Source organism: Saccopteryx bilineata, chromosome 2, assembly GCF_036850765.1.
Source record: "Saccopteryx bilineata isolate mSacBil1 chromosome 2, mSacBil1_pri_phased_curated, whole genome shotgun sequence".
Lineage (NCBI taxonomy): Eukaryota > Metazoa > Chordata > Mammalia > Chiroptera > Emballonuridae > Saccopteryx > Saccopteryx bilineata.
The window spans coordinates 392,620,286-392,642,896 of NC_089491.1; the positions used below are offsets into that span (position 1 = coordinate 392,620,286).

At 50.3% G+C, this 22,611-nt stretch overlaps 1 protein-coding gene across 7 annotated transcripts in view; it reads left to right on the forward strand.

Moving 5' to 3' along the window:
* Positions 1–22,611, forward strand: part of ULK2 (unc-51 like autophagy activating kinase 2) — a 53,163-nt gene that overhangs the window by 18,337 nt on the left and 12,215 nt on the right. For 4 of the 7 annotated variants that reach the window (XM_066264370.1, XM_066264374.1, XM_066264373.1 and 1 more), the window contains exons 11-20: positions 2,349–2,396; positions 2,720–2,814; positions 5,652–5,823; positions 7,036–7,096; positions 7,231–7,419; positions 9,677–9,822; positions 12,363–12,443; positions 15,936–16,222; positions 16,896–17,083; positions 17,464–17,567. In XM_066264370.1, coding sequence (XP_066120467.1) covers positions 2,349–2,396; positions 2,720–2,814; positions 5,652–5,823; positions 7,036–7,096; positions 7,231–7,419; positions 9,677–9,822; positions 12,363–12,443; positions 15,936–16,222; positions 16,896–17,083; positions 17,464–17,567 — 1,371 coding nt within the window. The remainder of the gene's footprint in view (positions 1–2,348; positions 2,397–2,719; positions 2,815–5,651; positions 5,824–7,035; positions 7,097–7,230; positions 7,420–9,676; positions 9,823–12,362; positions 12,444–15,935; positions 16,223–16,895; positions 17,084–17,463; positions 17,568–22,611) is intronic. The other 3 variants (XM_066264376.1, XM_066264377.1, XM_066264371.1) reach the window with 2 other exon arrangements.

Sequence of the window (22,611 nt, forward strand, 5' to 3'; positions counted from 1 at the left end):
CTGACCAGGGCTTTGGCATTGGGGAGGATACAGGGCCTGCACTGACCAGGGCTTTGACATTGGGGAAGATACAGGGCCTGCGCTGACCAGGGCTTTGACACTGGGGAAGATACAGGGCCTGCACTGACCAGGGCTTTGGCATTGGGGAGGATACAGGGCCTGTGCTGACCAGGGCTTTGACATTGGGGAGGATACAGGGCCTGCACTGACCAGGGCTTTGACATTGGGGAGGATACAGGGCCTGCACTGACCAGGGCTTTGGCATTGGGGAGGATACAGGGCCTGCACTGACCAGGGCTTTGGCATTGGGGAGGATACAGGGCCTGCACTGACCAGGGCTTTGGCATTGGGGAGGATACAGGGCCTGCACTGACCAGGGCTTTGGCATTGGGGAGGATCCAGGGTCTGCACTGACCAGGGCTTTGACATTGGGGAAGACACGGGGCCTGTATGTGCCCTGGTTTCCTTCCCTGTGAAAGGGAGAGAACACTGCGTCACCCGTGTGAGGACGGCTGAGGAACCGGAGTGAGAGGCGCTCAGTTCATTGTCCTGGTAGATGTTCTCAGTAGGTGACAGCCCTCATGGGTTCTACACAGGGAAGGATGGAATAGTCCGAATATATAATACTGTTTTGTGAAGTTGGAATTCAAATTCGGTTCATGAGGTTGGTAAATATTTTTATCTTTCAGAGCAGGAATTAAATTGAGAGTTGCTCTATAACCATAAGAAACATGGGTCGACAATGAAACAACATACTCAGGGATAATAATTTTAAAATTATAGATGATACTAAGTATTTATATACTTTCCATGCCGTTGCAGTGGATTGGGAAGTGGTGTCAGGGTCTTTGTGTTGAGCCTGTCTAGTTTCTTCATTTATATCCTTTCTTTTTCATCCCCGTTATGTCCTTGTAAAAATCAGCATACAAAATCTTACATGTCAAACTAGAATTTATGTATATATGTATGTTTTTGATCTAAGGTAAAATACTCATGTTTCTCTTCAGAACTCTAGACGTTTCCATTCCTTTGCAAGTGTTGTGATTGATGTTTACTTTAAGGGGCTGTGGGTGTTAATTTCTGTGAAACTCTTTGGGTCGTCAGAGCGGAGGATACTGTAGTGACTGAAGCTTGGTCTAAACCTGAACAAAGCCTGCTCCTCACCTTGAGTGGAGGATACTGTAGTGACTGAAGCTTAGTCTAAACCTGAGCAAAGCCCGCTCCTCACCTTGTACTTCTTAGCACACCTCCGTGTGGTGCTGTGCTCACCGTGCCTGCTCTGGTATTTAATGTGTAGGGTGGAGACTTAATTAAAAGTGAGGTTATCTTTGTGGGTTTTCTAAGAAATAATGAAGTAATTCGCACACACAGGAAGATCAAGACGGTGGAATCATGAGCTGGCATGTGTGCGTCTCACTGCCATGCTTATCACAAAGCTGCTTCTCTAGGTGGATAGTGAAGACGTGAGTTTTTTTTAAATGTGTTTTTTTAAATAGTTTTTGAAACCAGCCAAAGGAATACCTCTTCTGGGATAGAAGGGTAGAATTAGTGTATAAGTCAGCACCTGGGTTTCTCTCAGGACAGTGAGCAGCCGTAGTCCCGGTGCCCTGTGGCAGGGCCGGCACCTCCCAGTGCCCAAGGCTGTCCGCTCGGGACCACACGCCAGAACAGCCCACTGCCGCTGGCGCGGGCGCTGTGTTGGTAATGGTGCTGAAAATCCACAGTTACTGCTTTAAATTTTTCATTGATTGGCCCTGGCTGGTTGGCTCAGTGGTAGAGTGTCTGCCTGGCATGCGTAAGTCCCAGGTTCAATTCCCGGCCAGGGCACACAGGAGAGGCGCCCATCTGCTTCTCCACCCCTCCCCCTCTCCTTCCTCTCTGTCTCTCTCTTCCCCTCCCACAGCCAAGGCTCCATTGGAGCAAAGATGGCCCGGGCGCTGGGGATGGCTCCTTGGCCTCTGCCCCAGGCGCTAGAATGGCTCTGGTCACGACAGAGCTACGCACCGGAGGGGCAGAGCATCGCCCCCTGGTGGGCATGCCGGGTGGATCCCGGTCGGGCACATGCGGGAGTCTGACTGCCTCCCCGTTTCCAGCTTCAGAAAAATACAAAAAAAAAAAAAAATACAGAAAAAAAAAATTAAAAATATTAAATTTTTCATTGAGAATTGCTTATAATTTGGTAAGTTTTTGATTTATAAAAACATGCTTTTACATTTAAAGGGTATGGAGGCAACATAAATAAGTTAGTTGTTTATGATTGCAAGACATTATGTTGACTACGTTGACAAGATTGACCTGTTTGCTAGTCAGCATCATTGTAAAGGTTGCATTCTTGTTTTTCATTGCAGAAGCATTTTTTAACCATCCTTTTCTTGAGCAAATTCCAGTAAAAAAATGTGAGTACCACTTTTTGCATTTCTACTAAAGAGTAAAAGCAAGCTTATGGAGAAATTAGTATTTTGTATTATAAAAATTAATTTTTCATTGTGCTTCTTGAGATTTCATGGGCCTTTTCTAAATGCCTGTAGTTGTGTCTATTCAGTGGCAGTTCTGTTTTTCCTTCCAAATCCGAGCTGACCTCGTGTTAGTAATTGCTGCGTTGAATCAGTAGGTGAATGCACGTGTGTGGTCAGCGCACAGATGCAGCAGTCTGACCCATGTTCTACGAGATGGGCCGCGTGCTGCACTGCAGTGGCGCCCCGTCTGTCTGTCCTCACAGCCTGCCCGGTGCCCGTGCCTGTGCCCGCGTCTGCCGGCCGCGTCCCCGGGGGCCCCTGTGGCGGCGTGCTGTCCTGCCGCTTTGCCTCTCCTCCAGTAAGTGCTGGTTCTGTTGAAAGTCATCTCAGTCACTGCTGTTCACAGAGGGAGCTCGTAAATGCACTGTGGGCATTCTTTTTCTTTCCTTTTACCTTTTATAAAAAAAATTAATTAATTAATTGTGTTAACATAGATTCTAGGGTCACCCCGAATACATCCCCCTCCCCCCTATTCCCCTCAACCTTTTTCCTTTTTTTTTTTTTTAAGTTTTTATTTACTGATTTTACAGAGAGAGGAGCCAAGGGGTGGGGGGGGGGTGAGAAGTATCAAGTCATAGTTGTTTCACCCTCGTTGTTCTTTGCCTGCTTGTTGTGTGTGCCTTGACCAGGCAAGCACAGGGTTTTGAACTGGCGACCTCAGCGTTCCAGGTCGACGCTTTATCCACTGCGCCCCCACAGGCCAGGCAGGGATATTCTCTCTCTGCAGTGTTAGTGGTGCTGCTGAGGCTCAGGCCAGGTGGACCTGACGTCTGCCCTTACTGAGCTGCGGAAGCTTCAGCAAGAAATTGTACCTTTCTGAGCCGTCTCCCTCTGAACCAGTGAATACACTGCTCTCACTTTTTTATGCCCTGTGAGGTTGGGGAAGATGATACTTGTAAACAAAGAGTGCCTGTTACAGCCTGACCAGGCATTGGTACAGTGGACAGACGGTTGACCTGGGACACTGAGGACCCAGGTTCGAAACCCCAAGGTCGCTGGCTTGAGCACGGGGTCATACACATGACCCAGTCCTCACTGGCTTGAGCCCAAGGTCACTGGCTTGAGCAAGTGGTCACTGGCTCAGCTGGAGCCCCCTGGTCAGGGAACATATGAGAAGCAATCAATGAACAACTGAGGTGCTGTAACAACAATTGAGAGGGCTCCAGGGATTCGAGATGTAAGAAGAGTAAAGGTGTGTGTGCAGAGGGGGAGAGCCAGCCCAAAGGGGGAGGGAAAGTCGGGACCAGAGGACAGCTGATCTAGGACCTTGACGAGTAAGAGAGTGGAACTAGAACACAGGTGCAGAGATGGACTCTGAATGCAGAGAGAAGCATCTCTTTCTCCAAGATGGTTGTGGACGCAGATAAATAGCAGAGGAAGAAATTCAGAAAGTTTCTGCCTGAACCATTGGCAGGAAGTTGTGGACATACTTAGAATCACATCTCAACTCTCCTGCTTTTTAATTATGTGATCTTGGGCAAATCCTGATCTTCTGAATTTTGTTTATTTAAAAGTGAGATGGGGCCCTGGCCGGTTGGCTCAGCGGTAGAGCGTTGGCCTGGCGTGCGGGGGACCCGGGTTCGATTCCCGGCCAGGGCACATGGGAGAGGCGCCAATTTGCTTCTCCACCCCCGCCCCCCCTCCTTCCTCTCTGTCTCTCTCTTCCCCTCCCGCAGCCAGGGCTCCATTGGAGCAGGGATGGCCCCGGCGCTGGGGATGGCTCCTTGGCCTCTGCCCCGGGCTCTGGAGTGGCTCTGGTCGCGGCAGAGCGACGCCCCGGAGGGGCAGAGCTTCGCCCCTGGTGGGCGTGCCGGGTGGATCCCGGTCGGGCGCATGTGGGAGTCTGTCTGACTGTCTCTCCCCGTTTCCAGCTTCAGAAAAATACAAAAAAATTAAAAAAATAAAAGTGAGATGGATTTTATAATGGGGTGAAAGTTAGATATAAAAGTTAGATAATACATGGAAAGCTCTCAAAAGTGCCTAGCCCATGGTTGATGTTCGGTAGAGTTAGTCCTGCCCTCTCCCCTCCTTGAGACATACAGGTTCTCTCCAACGAGTAATGAGGTTTTATGTCATGTGTACACCACACACAGACGAGGAAGTGACAAGATCTGAGACTGGGTGTTTAAGATGGGTTTAAAATCATTATGTAATATCTTTTCTTAAATGGAAATGAAGGTTAAATCTAATGGGAACTTAACACAATGTATATATACTAAGTTGTGAAGTTCGTTGTTGTAGAAAACCATTGTATAGTCAAGGCACTCAGTTAGAGCTGCCCCTGGCGTCCTCGAACTAGGCAAGTGCCGAAGTCACGTAGCTCCTTAGCCCTGAGCACTTGATTAAGTATATTTTTTTCTTCCCTTTCTGTCCTGTCTCCCACAGACCAGCTCCTCCCCCAACAAAGGGGGAAAAATGAAACACGCCCATACCTTTAAGGTTCTTCAAATTTTGTGTCTGTATGTGTGAGTGAAAACAAATGCAGTTATCTTATCAATCTCTTGCTTTCCAGTGTATGTGTTCTTTATTGGAGATGTAAAACTGTGTGTGCTTGCCAGACGTCCTAAGTCCCTGAACATTCATTTCTGTCGTTAAGTGGACCACTGTTGACCATCTGCTGTGCTAGGCCATGACCTGAAACGGGATGCTGAGACGGTCCAAACTCAGCTCAGAAACTAGGAGAGGCACATGGGTACATGTGACAAGTGGCAGGATACATTTTTAAGGCTCACTTTTGGAAAACATTTAAGAAGCCTTTTTACAAAGAGATTGGGGGAAGATTTTTCTTTTCTAGGGGGAAGATTTCCAAAGAGGTTTTTTGAAATTTTAGATGGAATTAAACATTATGCCCACTTTTATGAAAAAACATAGTCTTTAGTGTACTGGCTATTCAGACTTGTGCTTTATTATTAGGCCAGTGGGTTTTTGTTTTTGTTTTTCTCTTTTAGATTTTATTTATTTTCAGAGTGAGATAAGGGGGGGGGGCAGGAAGCATCAACTTCCATAGATGCCTTGACCAGGGCAAGCCCCGGGGTTTCGAACTGGCGACCTCAGTGTTCCAGGTCGACGCTTTATCCACTGCGCCACCGCAGGGCAGGCTGTTAGGCCAGTTTAATTTTATGTTGTTAATTTTAGTCCCTCGCAGATCTGCAGCATATTCAGGAAGAGCACCTGTCCTCGCCACCACTGGGCCCCCCCAGCTGTCTGCAAGTGTCCAAGGACTCTGCCAGCACCAGCAGCAAGGCCTCCTCCTGCGACACGGACGACTTTGTCCTGGTCCCGCACAGCCTCTCCTCGGACCACTCCTGTGAGCCGCTCTCTGCTCCCACCCGTGCCGTTTTGGCAGGGGCTTTGTTGTTGGGTTTTTTAAGCTTTTATATCACACTCTCTTGAGTAGGGGCATTTTCAAATGGGCATTTGGTTTAATGTTTTGAATTCCCGTTACATACCCACCTTTCTAAAATCTGCTCCGTCATCTTCCATGAAGCAATAACGGTACTCTGAAGGTATATAAAAACGTTACAGGACATGATCTCAGATTCTGTTTGTATCTAAAGAAATAGAGAAGCCAGCAGAATAAGAGAAGTTAAATTAAATTTAAGGAAAGGGTTTAAAGGAAGGTCTCGAAATTGCTCAGTAAGAGCCAGAGTTTATGGGCAAACTGGGATTAGGGGTGACAATACTCAAAACCTTTATGTGACACTTTAAAAGGGACACAGTAAACCAGTTGCACGTTAAATGGTGAAAAAAATACATGAATACTGCAGTAAATGTGACACTTTCCCTTGGAAAGTCCTGATGGTTGCTATAGAGGTGGACATGGGAGGGCCGCGGCCTCTGAATCAAGCTGGGTCGTGTCCGGTGGTGACTTGCTGCCACTCATGGACGAGAGTGCATGTCAGCCAGTGGGTGTCCTCAAGCGGTTTCCTAATAGCAATGTAAGAGCATCCAATTTGTATGAGTTTATTTGAACAAACTGAAAGCTGCTGGGAGCAAGCTGAGCGGGTTGAGAAAAGGCTCGGAGGGCAGGGCTGCTCCTTACTTTACACATCAGAAGAGAAGGCCGGGGGCGGTACAGAAAATCCACGCTTCCCTCTGAAGAGACTGGAATGGAAGGGTAGAAAGTAACAGGATAGACCCTGTTACATAGGTGGGTGTGGGGTAGTTAGCAGTCAACATTTACAGCACATGGCGAAGGTATTTGGGCAACTAGGAGGGGTTCCCCATCCCCTGCCCGGGGGGGCCTGGCAAACAGATTACTCTGACATTCCAAAGGTGTGTTATCACAGATGCAGAAAGACAACGGACAGGCCCAGGTAAGGAAAAGCGGAGCTCTGACTACCCACCATGCACTGCTTTAGTGAGGACGCCTTCATTTCTGACCGTCCTCAGGTCACTAGGTCTGTGTTCCAGGGTCTGCAGGGCAGGCCTGCCCGGAGCGTGTCCGGTTCGCCCAGGCTGACACTCACGTGTAAGGAGAGGGCGCAGCAGAACTGACTGCTTTCTCTTTCTCCTCCAGATGACATGCCCATGGGCGCTGCCGGCAGACGGGCCTCGCATGAGTTCTTGCTGTGTGGTGGGTATGTGCACATATGACTGACTAAAAGGTTGTTTTGGGGGGGTGTTCTTGTGAGTAAAGTTATAGAACTTTGTGTATTCTTGCTTCTAAAATTTATTTTGTTTCTCAAAATATCACCCGTGGGTCAAATGGAAGAAGATTGGTCTCACTTGGGTTTCTTTCCTTTTCCGTGAATCACGGCTGCAGGCAGTGTCCGCTGCCGACCTCGTCACACAGTGAGACGGCGCCCATCCCAGTCCCCACGCAGATAAAGAATTACCAGCGCATAGAGCAGAACCTCACCTCCACTGCCGGCTCCGGCTCCGCTCTGCTCGGCTCGCCGAGGTCAGCTCTGTTTTCCCCCTTTCTGCTGTCTTTGTCTTTTCCTGTAAAGTTTGGGGGTTCCGGTCACATGGCGGCGTAGGTAGATGCGGTACTGGGTGCCTCCCACAGCTAAACTGGAGGAAGACCGTCATTCAGAACCCCTGACCTCTAGCTGCCTGGGAGTCTTAGAGTTCCCCATTGCTCTGAGAGAGTCAGCTGGTCCCACTCAGCTGTCCCGTTTTTGCTGTGCACGCATTGGTTGCTCCTCATAGGTGCCCTGACCTGGGGTCAAACCCACGACCTGTGACACACCGAGTCGATGCTCTGTGCATTGTGCCACCCTGCCAGGGCCTGGACAGAAAGAAGCTTTGTAATTAAGGTTATGACTGCTGGGAGGGGTGGGCGAGCTGGCCCCACACCCACGTGTGGCAGATGAAATCAGGAGGAATGCCTGGGCTGTGGAGGCCCTGCCTGACGAGCGAGGGGTCCCAGCCCGGGGTCCCAGTGCCAGGAAGAGAAGCCCCCATCATTTCTGGCTCTGAAAGGCAGTGGGGAGTGGTGCTGAGGGAGACGAGGGGTCCGCCTGGGACTGCTGCCGCCTCTGAAGGGCTGTGCAGACTCCTGGGACTCCCTCCCTCGGAGCTCAGCCCGGTGGGGCGGGAGCTGGGAAGGCCCCAGGGGTCTGTGGGGAGGAACTGCATTGCCTGGGCGTGGGGGGGGGGCGAGAGCTGAGCCAGAGAGGAGCCCTCCCCAGACAGCAGTGCGCAGAGCCCGCCCCCCACAGAGTGAGGAGGTGGGTGCCCGCCCTGTTTGAGTCCTGGTCAAGCTGCTCACACCCTTTGCCCCGCCCTGGTGATCTCCTGAGGTCCTGCCCCACCCAGCTTGCTGTCCCACCCCAGACAGCTAGTGGCTTTTCCCTGTAAATAGCTTTTCCATGCAAATAGCCTCTGCTGCCTCCTGTTTCAGACTTGCCTAAAATCTGGAACAAGCAACATCTGGCCGATCTGATCCCCAGTCAGGGCACATCCAGTAACAGCTGAATGTTCCTGTCTGTCTGTCTGTCTCTCTCTCTCTCTCTCCCCCTCCCGCCCCCCTTCCTCTCTCACTGAAATCATAAATAACATTTATTTTTTAAAAAAAGAAAGAAAGTAAATGTTCAGTGGTGGGTGAGAGATTTCGGTACGTTTCTGGGAGCCGAGGGCCTGCTGCGGTGGGTGGACGTAGGTGCTGCTGCTGTCCGAGGGCCGACAACTCCGAGCAGCGGTGCCCTTGTCCCCGAGGGCCTGCTGCGGTGGGTGGACGTAGTGCTCCTGCTGTCCGAGGGCCGACAACTCCGAGCAGCGGTGCCCTTGTCCCCGAGGGCCTGCTGCGGTGGGTGGACGTAGTGCTCCTGCTGTCCGAGGGCCGACAACTCCGAGCAGCGGTGCCCTTGTCCCCGAGGGCCTGCTGCGGTGGGTGGACATAGTGCTCCTGCTGTCGGAGGGCCGACAACTCCGAGCAGCGGTGCCCTTGTCCCCGAGGGCCTGCTGCGGTGGGTGGACGTAGGTGCTCCTGCTGTCCGAGGGCCGACAACTCCGAGCAGCGGTGCCCTTGTCCCCGAGGGCCTACTGCGGTGGGTGGACATAGTGCTCCTGCTGTCCGAGGGCCGACAACTCCGAGCAGCGGTGCCCTTGTCCCCGAGGGCCTGCTGCGGTGGGTGGACGTAGGTGCTCCTGCTGTCCGAGGGCCGACAACTCCGAGCAGCGGTGCCCTTGTCCCCGAGGGCCTGCTGCGGTGGGTGGACGTAGGTGCTCCTGCTGTCCGAGGGCCGACAACTCTGAGCAGCGGTGCCCTTGTCCCCGAGGGCCTGCTGCGGTGGGTGGACGTAGTGCTCCTGCTGTCCGAGGGCCGACAACTCCGAGCAGCGGTGCCCTTGTCCCCGAGGGCCTGCTGCGGTGGGTGGACGTAGGTGCTCCTGCTGTCCGAGGGCCGACAACTCCGAGCAGCGGTGCCCTTGTCCCCGAGGGCCTGCTGCGGTGGGTGGACATAGTGCTCCTGCTGTCCGAGGGCCGACAACTCCGAGCAGCGGTGCCCTTGTCCCCGAGGGCCTGCTGCGGTGGGTGGACGTAGTGCTCCTGCTGTCCGAGGGCCGACAACTCCGAGCAGCGGTGCCCTTGTCCCCGAGGGCCTGCTGCGGTGGGTGGACATAGTGCTCCTGCTGTCCGAGGGCCGACAACTCCGAGCAGCGGTGCCCTTGTCCCCGAGGGCCTGCCGGAGCACCGCCTGTGTCCCCTTTCAGGTCTGCAGTGGTGCGCAGGTCTAGCACCAGCCCCGTGGGCTTTCTCCGGGCGGGGTCCTGCTCCCCAGCGCCAGCGGACACGGCACCGACGGTCGGACGAAGACTGTCCACTGGGTCTTCCAGGCCTTACTCACCTTCCCCTTTGGGTAAGCAGAACTTAGAGCCATTGCTTTCGGCCTTTTTACACTGTGACTTCTGACATGACATTCTCTTTAGGAACTTTGGCTCATGGTGGCACTGAGTCTCAGCTGATTAGGAACCACATTCTCCGCCCCCCTCTAAGTATACCCTACTCCCTAGCCCCTCTTGAGACTCTCCGTAAGTCTGTCAGGATGTCTGTTGACAAATGGATCTTATGGATAATACTTATCTCCGGTAGCTTTGGGCTCTACACACAAAGTCAGAAATCCTAGGTTAAAGTACCTAAAATGCCTACCCTGCTCACCACTCAGATTTATGGGGTTTGAGAGACGTGAGTGTCCCTAACAACCCTTCGTTGCACCCCTCAGCGGTCTCACTGGGGGGGGCTTGGGTCGGCTTCCCTACAGTCTTCCTGCCCCTCTTGGAATCCATATGCAGCAACAAGAAAAAATGCTAAAACAAACAAAGCAAAAGCAAATAATAAAACAACAGCAACTATAAAATCGCCACCTACCATAAAACAAAATGCAAAGCACAGTGTTGGTGAAACTAAGAGACATACAAAATGCTTCAGGTTTGGAGTACAGGTGAGAGAGGCCAGAGCAGACCTTGGGGGAATAGCACGGTATGGTGAGTAAGAAAAGGGGTTAGAGAGAGGGCCCAGGGTGACAGGTCTCGAAATTGCGGGATAAAAAGGAAAAAAATGTATTTATGTATGTATACACATATTAAAATATATATTCTGTATGTTTTTAAAAGGAGAGGGCCACCACCCTCAGGACTGCTGGGGTGGACGGAGGGGAGGGAAGGAACCCTGGGGGAGGCAGAGCGAGAGTGATCGAAGTAGTGCCCGCAAGCCCTGGCTTCAAAACAAAAAAGCCACAATGATAATGGTTTAAAAAAAAGTTCCCAGCCAGGACACAGGAGAAGCGCCCATCTGCTTCTCCACCCCTCCCCCTCTCCTTCCTGTCTGTCTCTCTCTTCCCCTCCCGCAGCCGAGGCTCCATTGGAGCAAAGTTGGCCTGGGCGCTGAGGATGGCTCTGTGGCCTCTGCCTCAGGCGCTAGAATGGCTCCGATTGCAACAGAGCAACACCCCAGATGGGCAGAGCATTGCCCCCTGGTGGGCGTGCCGGGTGAATCCCAGCCAGGCGCATGCGGGAGTCTGTCTCTGCCTCCCCGTTTCCAACTTCAGAAAAATACAAAGAAAAAGAGGGTTAGTATCACTGGCCCTGGCTGGTGCTGCAGTGGATAGAGCGTCATCCTGGAGCACCACAGGCACCAGCTTGAGCCTGGGTCACCAGTGCCGAGGGCACTGGGTCAGTCCTGGGGTCATCTTGATCTTGGGGGCTGTGGCTCTATCCTGAGGGCACTGGTTTGAGCCCCATTCAGGGTAATCAGTGGCTGCACAGCTAAGGGGAATAAATCAAGTCAATGTTTCTCTCTCCCTCTCTTTCTCTCCTTCCCATCCCTCCCTTCCTCCCTCCATCTCTCTCAAAGAAAAGTTTATATTGCCATCTCACCTGTTGCAGTGGTTTTGAAGCTGTTTTTAGCTGAAAATTTTTTAATTGGTTTCAGAGAGAGAAGCATTCGTTTGTTATTCCACTTAGTTGTGCACTCACTGGTTGCTTCCTGTGTGTCCCCCGACGGGGGCTTGAACCCACAGCCGTGGCACGTCAGGTCGACGCTCTTACTGACTGCAGACCGGCCAGGGCCTAGCTGAAATTTTCTTTTCAGACAGAATCTTGGCCCTGCTCCAGCCCCTCTGCAGCGCCTGAGGGACTCCAAGGTCGCCAGACACAAGTTCCAAACTTACCCTGCACTCTAGGAGAAGGCTGTCCCCAGGGTCTAACCTTTGCCCGCCTATGTAACCGCGTGGTCAGGGCCTCTTGTTTTACAGACCTGGCCCTTGTCTGCGTGATCTCCCTGAGGCCCTCCCGCCTCTCTTTTATGTGGGTTGGGTTCCCAGAGGTCCCTGCGAGGAAGTGAGATGCAGAGATGTGTGGGACAGGTGGGGTGACAGCTGTGACATGTGCTGGGGAAGAAGCAGGGCCACTGTGCACGTGTGACCCCGGGCGTGCTGCTGCAGCGGGGTCTGAGAAGGCGGCCCGCCCAAGAGGTGACCCCAAGCACTAAGTGGTCCACGGTTCCTGACCTGCCCGAGGAGGCCAGAGTCAGTGCCCCGGCTGTGCAGTGGCGGCCAGGGGCAGCCCTGGAGCACGCCAGCAGGAAGTGGTGGGTCAGAGGGACGGCGCTGGGCTGTCAGCTCCACAGGGCCGGGCACCGCGCCCGCGCTTCTCGTGCTGCCGGGGTGAAGATGGGCCCGCTGCGGGCATGCGTATGCGCCTGCCTTTCCCGCTGATCTTGTCCTAAGGCAGATCATAGGTACTTCGATCTCAGTGTGCCCAGCACATGGATTGCTTCGTGTTAGCTGAACTAAATCTTTGCTAGTTATGTTTTATAAGCTATAATGTGTGCAGTTTGTGCGTGTGGTGTGTTTCCGTTGTCTGTTGGGTTTGACTCATCTCTCTCCGTCTCTGTCTCTAGTTGGCACCATCCCCGAGCTGTGCGGTCAGTGCTGCTGTGGACACCCTCAGGGCCACGAACCCAGGAGCAGAAGCTCGTCAGGTACGAGGGGCGTTTGCTCTGTTAGCCATTGTGACCCTGTGGCGGTGCTTTTCAGTTACGTTTTTCTAGTCTTAGCAAGAAAACAGTTGACACGAAATATTTTCTCCACTCTCTGTAGTCTTGGTAATTATATTTTAGCAGTCAGCCAATCGAATATCTCTTTTTGGGTGTATGAGCCTTTTATAAAAATAACTTTTAGGAATTAAGTAATTTAGCTAAATTTTGGTCATTGTCACAAAGATAATGAAAATTAGTCTGAGAAATGAAATTTTGTTACTTTGATTAATACTGTTCTTAATAAGAGCTACCATTTAGCATTAAGTGAAACAAGAAATATTGATGTTTATTTGCTTAATTAAGGTCTACTGGAAAGTTCTGTCTGTTTTTGGAGTAAAACAAAATACAAATTTTTCTTACCGTCAATAAACTTTATTAAATAATATATTTCCACACCAATCCTATCTTCCAAATATGGTCCGAAATGGTTTTCTGAGCTGAATTAAGTCTTTCTGCGATCTCCGATGTTGTCAGAAAAGGATCTTGCTCCAACATGGTCTTAACAACATCGTCATGGATCAAAGATGGTTGCCCAGAACGTGGCTTATCAGAAAGGTCGAAATCACCTGTTTCGAATTTTTCGAACCATCTTCTGCATGTCCTATCAGAAACTGTACCTTCACCAAACACTTTCAATAAATTTCTACATGCTTCTGTAGCATTTCTTCCTTGGTGAAATTCGTATACAATACAGTGGCGTAAATGAACTTTATCAGTAGCCATGGGTACACTATCACTTCACACATAAGACTAACGTGAATCAACTTTGTTTTAGTTAATTTGCTACGTCAGTATGTATACATTAAGTGATAAAAATGGAAAGGCACACATGCGCCAAATAAACATGTGCTTACGTGTTGAAACTTGTGACAGAAACGGACAGAACTTTCTGGTAGACCTTATATAACATGTGCCTCCAAAGGTGTGTGTGCAAGTCCGATGTCACTGTGTGTGCAAGTCCGATGTCACTGTGTGTGCAAGTCCGATGTCACTGTGTGTGTAAGTTCAATGGTACTGTGTGTGCAAATCCGATGTTGTGTGTGCAAGTCAGATGTTATTGTGTGTGCATTGGAAGAGTTGGTCAATGAAAGGAATTCTGTGTCACTTAGGAAAGCATAAAACTTACCTTTCTCTGGATCGTAACACTTTGCCACTAATTTTATTTGTGTATGTGTGTATTGTGTATGTGTATACATATATGTGGGTGGGTGTTTGGCAGAACTCAGTTCTTAAAAATTAAATACCAAGGCCCTGGCCGGTTGGCTCAGCGGTAGAGTGTCGGCCTAGCGTGTGGAGGACCTGGGTTCGATTCCTGGCCAGGGCACACAGGAGAAGCGCCCATTTGCTTCTCCACCCCTCCGCCGCACCTTCCTCTCTGTCTCTCTCTTCCCCTCCCGCAGCCGAGGCTCCATTGGAGCAAAGATGGCCTGGGCGCTGGGGATGGCTCTGTGGCCTCTGCCTCAGGCGCTAGAGTAGCTCTGGTCGCAACATGGCGACGCCCAGGATGGGCAGAGCATCGCCCCCTGGTGGGCGTGCCGGGTGGATCCCGGTCGGGCGCATGCGGGAGTCTGTCTGACTGTCTCTCCCTGTTTCCAGCTTCAGAAAAATGCAAAAAAAATGCAAAAAAAAAAAAAAATTAAATACCAAATCTAGGATGAGATTAAGCCAGGAGTGGTCAATATCAGAAGCTCCTACTGGTGTCCGTTTTTGGAAAGATGATAGTTATAGATCTCTAAGAAGACTTCTGTGTTCTTAACGTTATTGGTAGTAGTTTGGCTTGCAAGAAGTGCCAAAGAATTTGTAACCGGAGCTCAAGCTTAGTGGACATTACGTTGCAACAGCGAGGTCTGTGTGGTGAATCCCCTCACTCACTGTTGGCGCCTGTGGAGCATATCAGACTGTCTCCCAGGCTCTTGTATAGCATCCTAGTGAGAGTCGGGAATATCTGGACAGCTCTTTTCTTTGTAGAGAATTGGATACTTTGTTTTAATGAATTTCTTTAATGAAATTGACAATATATATAAATTACCCATAAACTTTTTTTTTTTGAGAGAAAGAGAAGGAGAGAGACAGGAAGGGAGAGAGATAAGAAGCATCAACTGATAATTGTGTCACTTTAGTTATTCATTGATTGCTTCTCATATGTGCCTTGACTGGAGGGCTGAAGCTGACCCAGTGACCCCTTGCATTTTTTTTTTTTCATTTTTCCAAAGCTGGAAACGGGGAGGCAGTCAGACTCCTGCATGCGCCCGACCGGGATCCACCCGGCACGCCCACCAGGGGGCGATGCTCTGCCCCTCTGGGGCGTCGCTCTGTTGCAACCAGAGCCATTCTAGCGCCTGAGGCAGAGGCCACAGAGCCATCCCCAGTGCCCGGGCCATCTTTGCTCCAATGGAGCCCTGGCTGCAGGAGGGGAAGAGACAGAGAGGAAGGAGAGGGGGAGGGGTAGAGAAGCAGATGGGCGCTTCTCCTGTGTGCCCTGACCGGGAATCGAACCCGGGACTCCTGCACACCAGGCCGACGCTCTACCGCTGAGCCAACCGGCCAGGGCCCCAGTGACCCCTTGTTCAAACCAGTGACCTTGGGCTCAAGCTAGCAACCTTGGGCTCAAGCCATTGACCTTAGGCTTCAAGCCAGTGACCTTTGGGCTCAAGCAAGTGACCATGGGATCATGTCTGTGATCCCACACTCAAGCCTGCGACCCCACATCAAGCCGGTGAGCCTGCGCTCAAGCCAGTGACCTAAGTTTGAAACCTGCGACCTCAGTGACCCAGATCAACACTCTATCCACCATGCCTCCACTGGTCAGGCAAGCTTGTATTTTTGTGGGTTTTTTTTTAAAGCTTGTAATTTTTAAGCAAATTTAAAATAAAGTCTAGGAAAAATGTATTATCTAATTCTCTTTCTTACATTTTATGTGTATTTTTTAAATAAAAGATTATTCTGAGTTAGTTTGAAAAGTTTATTTTAGTTGCAATGTGAGAAAAGGGAGTAATCACATGGATATGCTCGAGTACAAATTTGTAGAAAGGGTAGAAATCCCCTTGTTCGTTGTCAGTGTTTGTTGTCTTCATTAACGTGGTCCCTTGACTGTATAATTCTCTTTGGTCCTAATTAGACCTTGCATTAATCTGAGTTATCTGCTGATAAAAATGGTTAATATAGGGATTGTCAACCTCTCTGAAAACCAACGGCAGTGTTCTTGTCACTGTAAAGGGTGCCAAGCACACACTTCAGAGTGTCTCCCGAGAGGTGAGGCAGTCGGGGTTCTCATGTTAGGGATTGTCTGCTGACGCCGCGGGCTGCCGCCGTGCCCGTCCCCACACGGGCTCACACTGCACCCGTCCGTCTGCGGACGCCGCCGTGCCCGTCCCCACACGGGCTCACACTGCACCCGTCCCCACACAGGCTCACACTGCACCCTTCTTCCGGTAGGTTCCTCCGTGCCACAGGCTCCATCCCCACAGTCTTTCTTGCTGGGGGCGAGACTGCAGAGCGCCCCCACCCTCACTGACATCTACCAGAACAAGCAGAAGCTCAGGAAGCAGCACTCGGACCCCGTGTGTCCGTCCCACTCTGGGGCTGGGCACAGCGGCTCGCCACAGCCCGGTCGGCCCGGCAGTCTGGGCACGTCTCCCACCAAGCACACGGGCCCCTCTCCGCGCAGTTCTGACTGGTTCTTCAAAACCCCTTTACCAACGATCATCGGCTCTCCTACTAAGGTGCGTCTGTCAGACCCTCTGGAGGTGTTAGGACTTCGTTAGATCAACCTCTACCCAGTGGGGCCCAGGGCGCCAGGCGGAGAGCCCAGGTCAGCGGCAGACCAGAGAGAAGCTGACGTGGACGTCTGTTACTCAGGTCCTGAAGGAGAGGCCCTGCACACCTGGGGCGGGGGTGGAGGTGGGCGTGGGGGAGGCACACAGACACATGCAGACAGGGAGAGACAGGACCTGGGCACACGCCTTCATTAGGGGTTGTGAGTGGGGTCTTCTGGTGTTCCTGGCTAAGGCTGGTTTGGGCAGTTCAAACCGAAAGAGCAGGGTTCTGGAAAGCTCCATGGGGCCTTGTCTAAGGGGGAGGCTTAGCTGAAGCTCCACAGTAGGTGATGAGCTAGTACGGCAAGCACTTACAGAGAGGATTCCTAAAGAGACCAGCACAGGTGAAGGACTGTTTGCTGAGGGCCAGGTAGCAGGTGGGCAGGTCCTTGACTTGCTGAACACTTTGTGTACGTTATCCCACTGAACTGCTCACGGTCAGAGGGCTGGAAGTAGAAGAGCCAGTATTTGAACCCCGGTGTGTCGGACTGCAGAGTCTGTGCTGACCGCAGGGCCACGCTGCCTGACAACACTGAGTGCTTCCTACATCATAATAACGAGCTTACGTGTGTTTCTTTAGACCACAGCTCCTTTCAAAATCCCTAAAACACAAGCATCTTCCAACCTGCTAGCCTTGGTTCCTCGCCACGGGCCTTCTGAAGGGCAGTCTAAAGAGGGGAGTGACCCACGAGAAGGCTCTCGCTGTCTGGCAGGACAGGGCAGTGAGAGGCAGAAGTCCGAGCAGCAGAACAAGGCGGTGTTTGGCAGGTAAAGGACACTTTCCTTCCAGCTTCAAACAGGAAAACTGATGATACATGTGTTTCTATTATAAAAATAACCAGGCCGGAGTAGTTCAGTAGCTGGAGGTGAACTGTGTACATTCCGAGTCCCTGAGAACCGTAGTTGTGTGCCATGACTGTAAATGCAGAGCTCTTGCTGAATTTCCTGAGTATTCTGTTTCTGCCTCGTGTTTATTTTGGTCAATGAAGTTTAGCTCTACCTTAAATTGTTTGGGATCTATTTTTTGTCTCCTTTTCTCTGACTTACAGTAACCCTTTTATGGCTTGACTTAAGTCCTTATTATTTAAGTGTCTGGACTGTTTAAAAGTATACTTTTACGATATTAGGCATCACTCTTTTCTTTTTAGATCTGTCAGTGCTGGGAAGTTATCTGATCAACAAGTGAAGGCCCCTATGGGTGGACATCAGGGCAGCACAGACAGTTTAAATACTGAGCGACCAATGGATATAGGTAAGAAAAACCTGTTTGGTTTTTTGGGGGGAGGGCAGGGGGCAGGTAATTTGTTAGCAAATGCAATAATTTCCTATTGCTGCTATAACAAATTACCGCAAGCTTGGTAGCTGAAAACAGCATACATGTATTGTCTCACAGTTCTGGGGGGTCAGAGTCGGAAGTCGGTCTCACTGGACTAGCGTCCTGTGTCAGCAGGACTGTGTCCCTCCTGGAGGCTCTAGGGGAGAGGCATTTTCAGCCTCCAGGGCTGCCCTCATTCCTTGGCTCATGGCCCCTTCCATCTTGAAAGCCAACAGTGGCCAGTCTAGACCAGGGGTCCCCAAACTTTTTACACAGAGGGCCAGTTCACTGTCCCTCAGACCGTTGGAGGGCTGCTACATACAGTGCTCCTCACTGACCACCAATGAAAGAGGTGCCCCTTCCGGAAGTGTGGCGGGGGGCCGGATAAATGGCCTCAAGGGGCCGCATGCGGCCTGCGGGCCCTAGTTTGGGGATGCCTGGCTAGACTCTGACCCGCCTCCCTATTCTGCATTGAAAGGACCCTTGTGATTGGTTACATGGGACTCACCAGATAACCCAGGATTCTCTCTTTGAATTTTACTAGTAATTCTAGTTCCATCTGCAACTTCCATTTCCATCTGCCGTGTAACAGCACATTAGAAGTTCCAGGGGTCAGGACAGGGGCGTCTTTGGATGGAGCTGGGGGTAATTATTCTACTTACCTGCTTCTGTTGATTGAGCATGATCTTACTGACCCAGATTTCTCTGTCCTGTCTCTGCCATTTTCTCTGCTCTCTCAGGAGCCCGTCGAGATGGGCCTGTTCAGCCTCTTGATGATCAGCAGCAGCCCGTGAGTCAGAGGAGTTCTGACCACAGTCGTTTTTATCGGTAGCTAGGATAACACTGACTGAAGTTAGACTAAACGTACATGGACTCGAGCATTTCTTACACAGCAAGGAGATCCTATAAAGAGCAACCAGTCGCCTGAGACCCAGGGACTCCGTGTCTGTAGATCCGCATCTGGATTACTCAGATACTCAGACTGCTTGTCAGACAGCGAGAGCGAGGGGCAGGCTCCCGGCCAGGGGTCCCCAGTCTTTTTACACGGGGGGCCAGTTCACTGTCCCTCAGACCGTTGGAGGGCCGCCACATACAGTGCTCCTCTCACTGACCACCAGTGAAAGAGGTGCCCCTTCCAGAAGTGCGGCGGGGGCCGGATAAATGGCCTCAGAGGGCTGCAGTTTGGGCACGCCTGCTCCAGATCCTAACCAGACTTGTTTGATCAAGTTTTCTGAAAATGGATTCTAGGTATCCATCTCTTTAACAAGCTCCCTATGTGATTATCGAGGGCACTTAAACTTCAGAATCACTATTGTGACCTCTTTACTCTTGTTTTCTCTATAAATTTTAAAAATCATCATTGTTTATTAAAGATCTTGACACAGGAGCAAGAAATGAGTAAACACACCGCAGGGACTCGGCCCCCAGTCTCGACTGTCCCAGCGTTTCTACTGTTTTACACCTTTATCTGTGCCAAATGTGTGGGAGGAACAGGGGTTTCCGGAAGCCACAAGGACTTCCTGAGGGTTGGTTTCCTCTCGGGTCAGCATCTCTGGGAACTTACAGGCCGAGGTCTCTTGTGACACAGTGTGATCTGCTGGCACATGGGTTCTAATCTAAGGGAATGTCGTACGTAGGACTACCTGCTTCTGTCACTCCCTCCTGCGTGCTTCTGCAGAGGGCCAGCTGCACTCACCTGCTGCTCTGTCGGTCGGGGGGCATTTCTTTCCTCTGGCTTATTCCAGGATCGTTCTTTGTCTCTGATTTTCTGCTGTTTGAAGTGAGGGGCCTAAGTATGGAGTTTTCGGTGTTCATCTTGCTTGGTGTTTTGAGCTTCCTGAGCTGAGCTTTGCTTCTGTCATTAATTTTGAAAAATTCTCAGTTATTAGTGCTTCAGATATTTCTGCAGTTCTTTGACTATTGGTTATTGGAAGTTGTTTTATTCCCATATATTTGTGAGTCCACTGAATTTCATTTGGTTGTTAATTTTATTCCATTTGTGACTGGCCAACTACTTTGCTGGGTTTCAGTCATTGAAACGTATTGAGGGGTGTTTGTCACCCCCACTGCCTCCCCAGGCACACTGACTTCTCCCAGACACTGTCAGCTGTGACGTCTGGTCTGACCCCTGCCTCACCTCGGAAGACCACGTGCTCTGAGTCGCCGAGTGGCAGCCGCATGATAACTCTCCCTGGGAATGCTCTTCGTGTACAGTGGCGTGGTGCTGAAAGGGGTGTCTTTCGTGACCACTGTTTAGATGGGTGCTGTTGTCATGATGCCAGTCTGGGAAGGTGGTGTGCACTGTCCTGGCGAGGGAGGCCAGGAGGAAGGATGTCTGTGGTGCACCAGCTGTCACCAGGATGGCTAGTGGGTCATCTTTCTTTCAGTAACAAGATGAGCTACCCAGTGCGCCAGCATCAGAGCCTGACTGCAGTAACACGAGCCCACTCTGCCCACCTCCTTTCCCTCACATGGACTCTGTGTCCCCTTTGGATCCTCTGCTATACCGCTAAGCCGGAGAATGGTGGAGGAAGCTGGGAAGTGCTCGTGTGGAAGTGTAGTTTTTGATCTGAACTGTTTGATACCACCAGACCTTACATAACTTCAGCTATTCCCAACGAAAGCCAACAGTGATGAGAAGGAAGGGCTCCTGACAGTGTTAGAGGAATCTCCATTTCTACTCTTGGGAAGGTGGGAAGTTTTAAGAGATACTTACATTTCTATAGAAAACACAGAATAAATGTGTCAATGTGTCATTCCAATGTTGCAAGTATCTTGTGATTTACTAAGTATAAAGAATAAGTCATAAGAAGCACTAAAGCATAAGAAGGCTTTAGCATGTCCAGAGTGATTTTTAACTCTGCTAACAATCTGCCAGTTTTAGAAGACTAACTTGGCATATTTCAAAAGTAAGCAAAGTTGGTTCAGAAGTGAATGCTCTGTAAATTAATCAAAAAATAAAACTACACAACAAAAAGAAAACCTGCTTAGACATATATATTGTGTATTTTCAGCTGTTTAAATCTGCCATCCCACTGCCCACTGGCCTCCATTGTTTCGCATTGTAAGTTAGCGTTAGTCCTATTGAGTTCCTTTGTCTGTGAGAAGTCTCAAGATTTTTCTCTTAGTCTCTGTCCTTTATTATTTTACTGTGATGTTTCTGGGTGTGGACCTTTTTGAGTTTATCTTACGCCAAGTTTGTTGAGCTTTGATTTGTAGGTCAATGTTTTTCATCAAACTTGAGAAGTTCTTGGCCATTATTTTTCTTGGATTTTTCTTTCTGCTTCTTCCTGTCTCTACTCTCTGGTACTTTCATTACCCATATGTAGGTATATTTAATGGTATTTTAATTTCACTAAGGCTTTGTTCATTTTAGTTCATTCTCTTTTTCTCTGTTCTTCAGATTGCATAATCTCTATTGATTGATCTTCAAGTTCATGGATTCTTCTGCCAATTCAAATCTATTGAGTCTCTCTAGTGATTTTTTTCACTTAGTTATTGTTCATTTTCACCCCAGAATTTCCATTTGGTTCTTTTGTAATAAGTTCTCTTTTTTTTTTTTTTTTCTTTTTTTTTTTTCTTTTTTTCTTTCTGAAGCTGAAAATGGGGAGAGACAGTCAGACAGACTCCCGCATGCGCCCGACCGGGATCCACCCGGCACGCCCACCAGGGGCGACGCTCTGCCCACCAGGGGGCAATGCTCTGCCCCTCCGGGGCGTCGTTCTGCCGCGACCAGAGCCACTCTAGCGCCTGGGGCAGAGGCCAAGGAGCCATCCCCAGCGCCCGGCCATCTTTGCTCCAATGGAGCCTCGGCTGCGAGAGGGGAAGAGAGAGACAGAGAGGAAGGAGGGGGGGGTGGAGAAGCAAATGGGCGCTTCTCCTGTGTGCCCTGGCCGGGAATCAAACCCGGGTCCCCTGCACGCCAGGCCGACGCTCTACCGCTGAGCCAACCGGCCAGGGCCTAAGTTCTCTTTTTATTGATATTCTTCATCTGATGAGACATGGTCATTGTGCTTTTCTTTACTTTTTAAGTATGGGTTCCTTTAGTTGTTTAACATGTTTAATATAGCTGCTCTTAAGTCTTTGCTTGCTAATTTTGACAGTTGAGCCTCTTGAGGGCAGTTTCCGTTGCCCCTTTCTTCATGTGTGTGGTAATTCTGTCATTTGTTTGCAGACACCATGGTTTTTTGTTGGAAGTTAGACATTTTCTGTGACATTTTTGTGGCAGTTCTGGATGTGGAAGCCCTAGTCCCTCAGCCTTCAGCTTGTTGGGTTTGATTGTGTAGTCTTGGCTGGACTATTTCAGTGCAGTCTGTTTGACCCATAATGTGAAGCCTCCGATGTTATTTCTCGAGGGCACAGCTCTGAGCGTGTGTACAGTTCCCATGCGGTGACAGTGGCTTTAGAAGGTCTCTCTGACGGTTCCTCTGATCCTTAGGCCGTCTGCCTCTGTCCATGTCACACCAGCTGGTGGTCTCCACTAACCGACAGCTGATTGCACTGTTGGTTTTTTGTTGTTTGTTTGTTTGTTTGTTTTACAGAGTCAGAGAGAGGGATAGATAGGGACAGACAGACAGGAACGGAGAGATGAGAAGCATCAATCTTTAGTTTTTCGTTGCGCATTGCAACACCTTAGTTGTTCATTGATTGCTTTCTCATATGTGCCTTGACTGCGGGCCTTCACCAGACCGAGTAACCCCTTGCTTGAGCCAGTGACCTTGGGTCCAAGCTGGTGAGCTTTGCTCAAGCCAGATGAGCCCGCGCTTAAGCTGGCGACCTCGGGGTCTCGAACCTGGGTCTTCCGCATCCCAGTCCAACGCTCTATCCACTGCACCACTGCCTGGTCAGGCCTACACTGTTGTTTTTGACAATATATTGTTGTGGCATAAATTATTTTACTGTCTTGTTTAGTTAAATTCTGGCCCTTTTACTGAGGTGGACTCGGAAGCTGGTCTCTGAGCCTGTTCTGACCAGAGGAGGG